Below are 416 nucleotides of genomic sequence, written 5' to 3'. Positions count from 1 at the left end.
CCCCTTCCAAACCTTCCGCTCGCCTTGTACCGCACTAACGCCCCGCCCCCCGCAGACGGTGAGCCTGGGCGCGCGCACGGGCATCGGCGAGTGCCAGCACCAGTTCCGGATGCACCGCTGGAACTGCTCCACCTTCACCAACTCGCCCCACGTCTTCGGTCACCTCCTCAGGATCAGTGAGTCACCTTGGCATCTCGTCAAAGCACCTTGACAACTGTTTTATGGAGAGGGAATATTTTATTGGCTTTTTTGCCGTCAGTTGGCGGCGATGAAATGTTTTATGACCTCGCAAATACCAACACAGGCCTCGGGAAGAGTTGTCGGCTCGCCTCATTAGGAGGCCGTTTCTGTTTCGCTTCTTTTGATGAGCAACTTTTTGCACGGCGATGCAGGCATATATATACGCATGTAAAATT

General features: G+C 54.6%; 1 protein-coding gene across 1 annotated transcript in view; it reads left to right on the top strand.

Annotated features, from left to right (window-relative positions):
- The window catches only part of LOC119589088 (protein Wnt-5b-like), a 10,686-nt gene that overhangs the window by 3,117 nt on the left and 7,153 nt on the right, over positions 1–416 (top strand). The window contains exon 2 of the mRNA XM_037937664.1: positions 56–176. Within this exon, the coding sequence (XP_037793592.1) occupies positions 110–176 (67 nt within the window). The 5' untranslated portion in view covers positions 56–109. The remainder of the gene's footprint in view (positions 1–55; positions 177–416) is intronic.

This window comes from Penaeus monodon, chromosome 25 (assembly GCF_015228065.2).
Source record: "Penaeus monodon isolate SGIC_2016 chromosome 25, NSTDA_Pmon_1, whole genome shotgun sequence".
In the NCBI taxonomy this organism is placed as follows: domain Eukaryota; kingdom Metazoa; phylum Arthropoda; class Malacostraca; order Decapoda; family Penaeidae; genus Penaeus; species Penaeus monodon.
The sequence above is the reverse complement of the archived record's forward strand: the minus strand, read 5'-3'. Positions and strand labels throughout refer to the sequence as shown.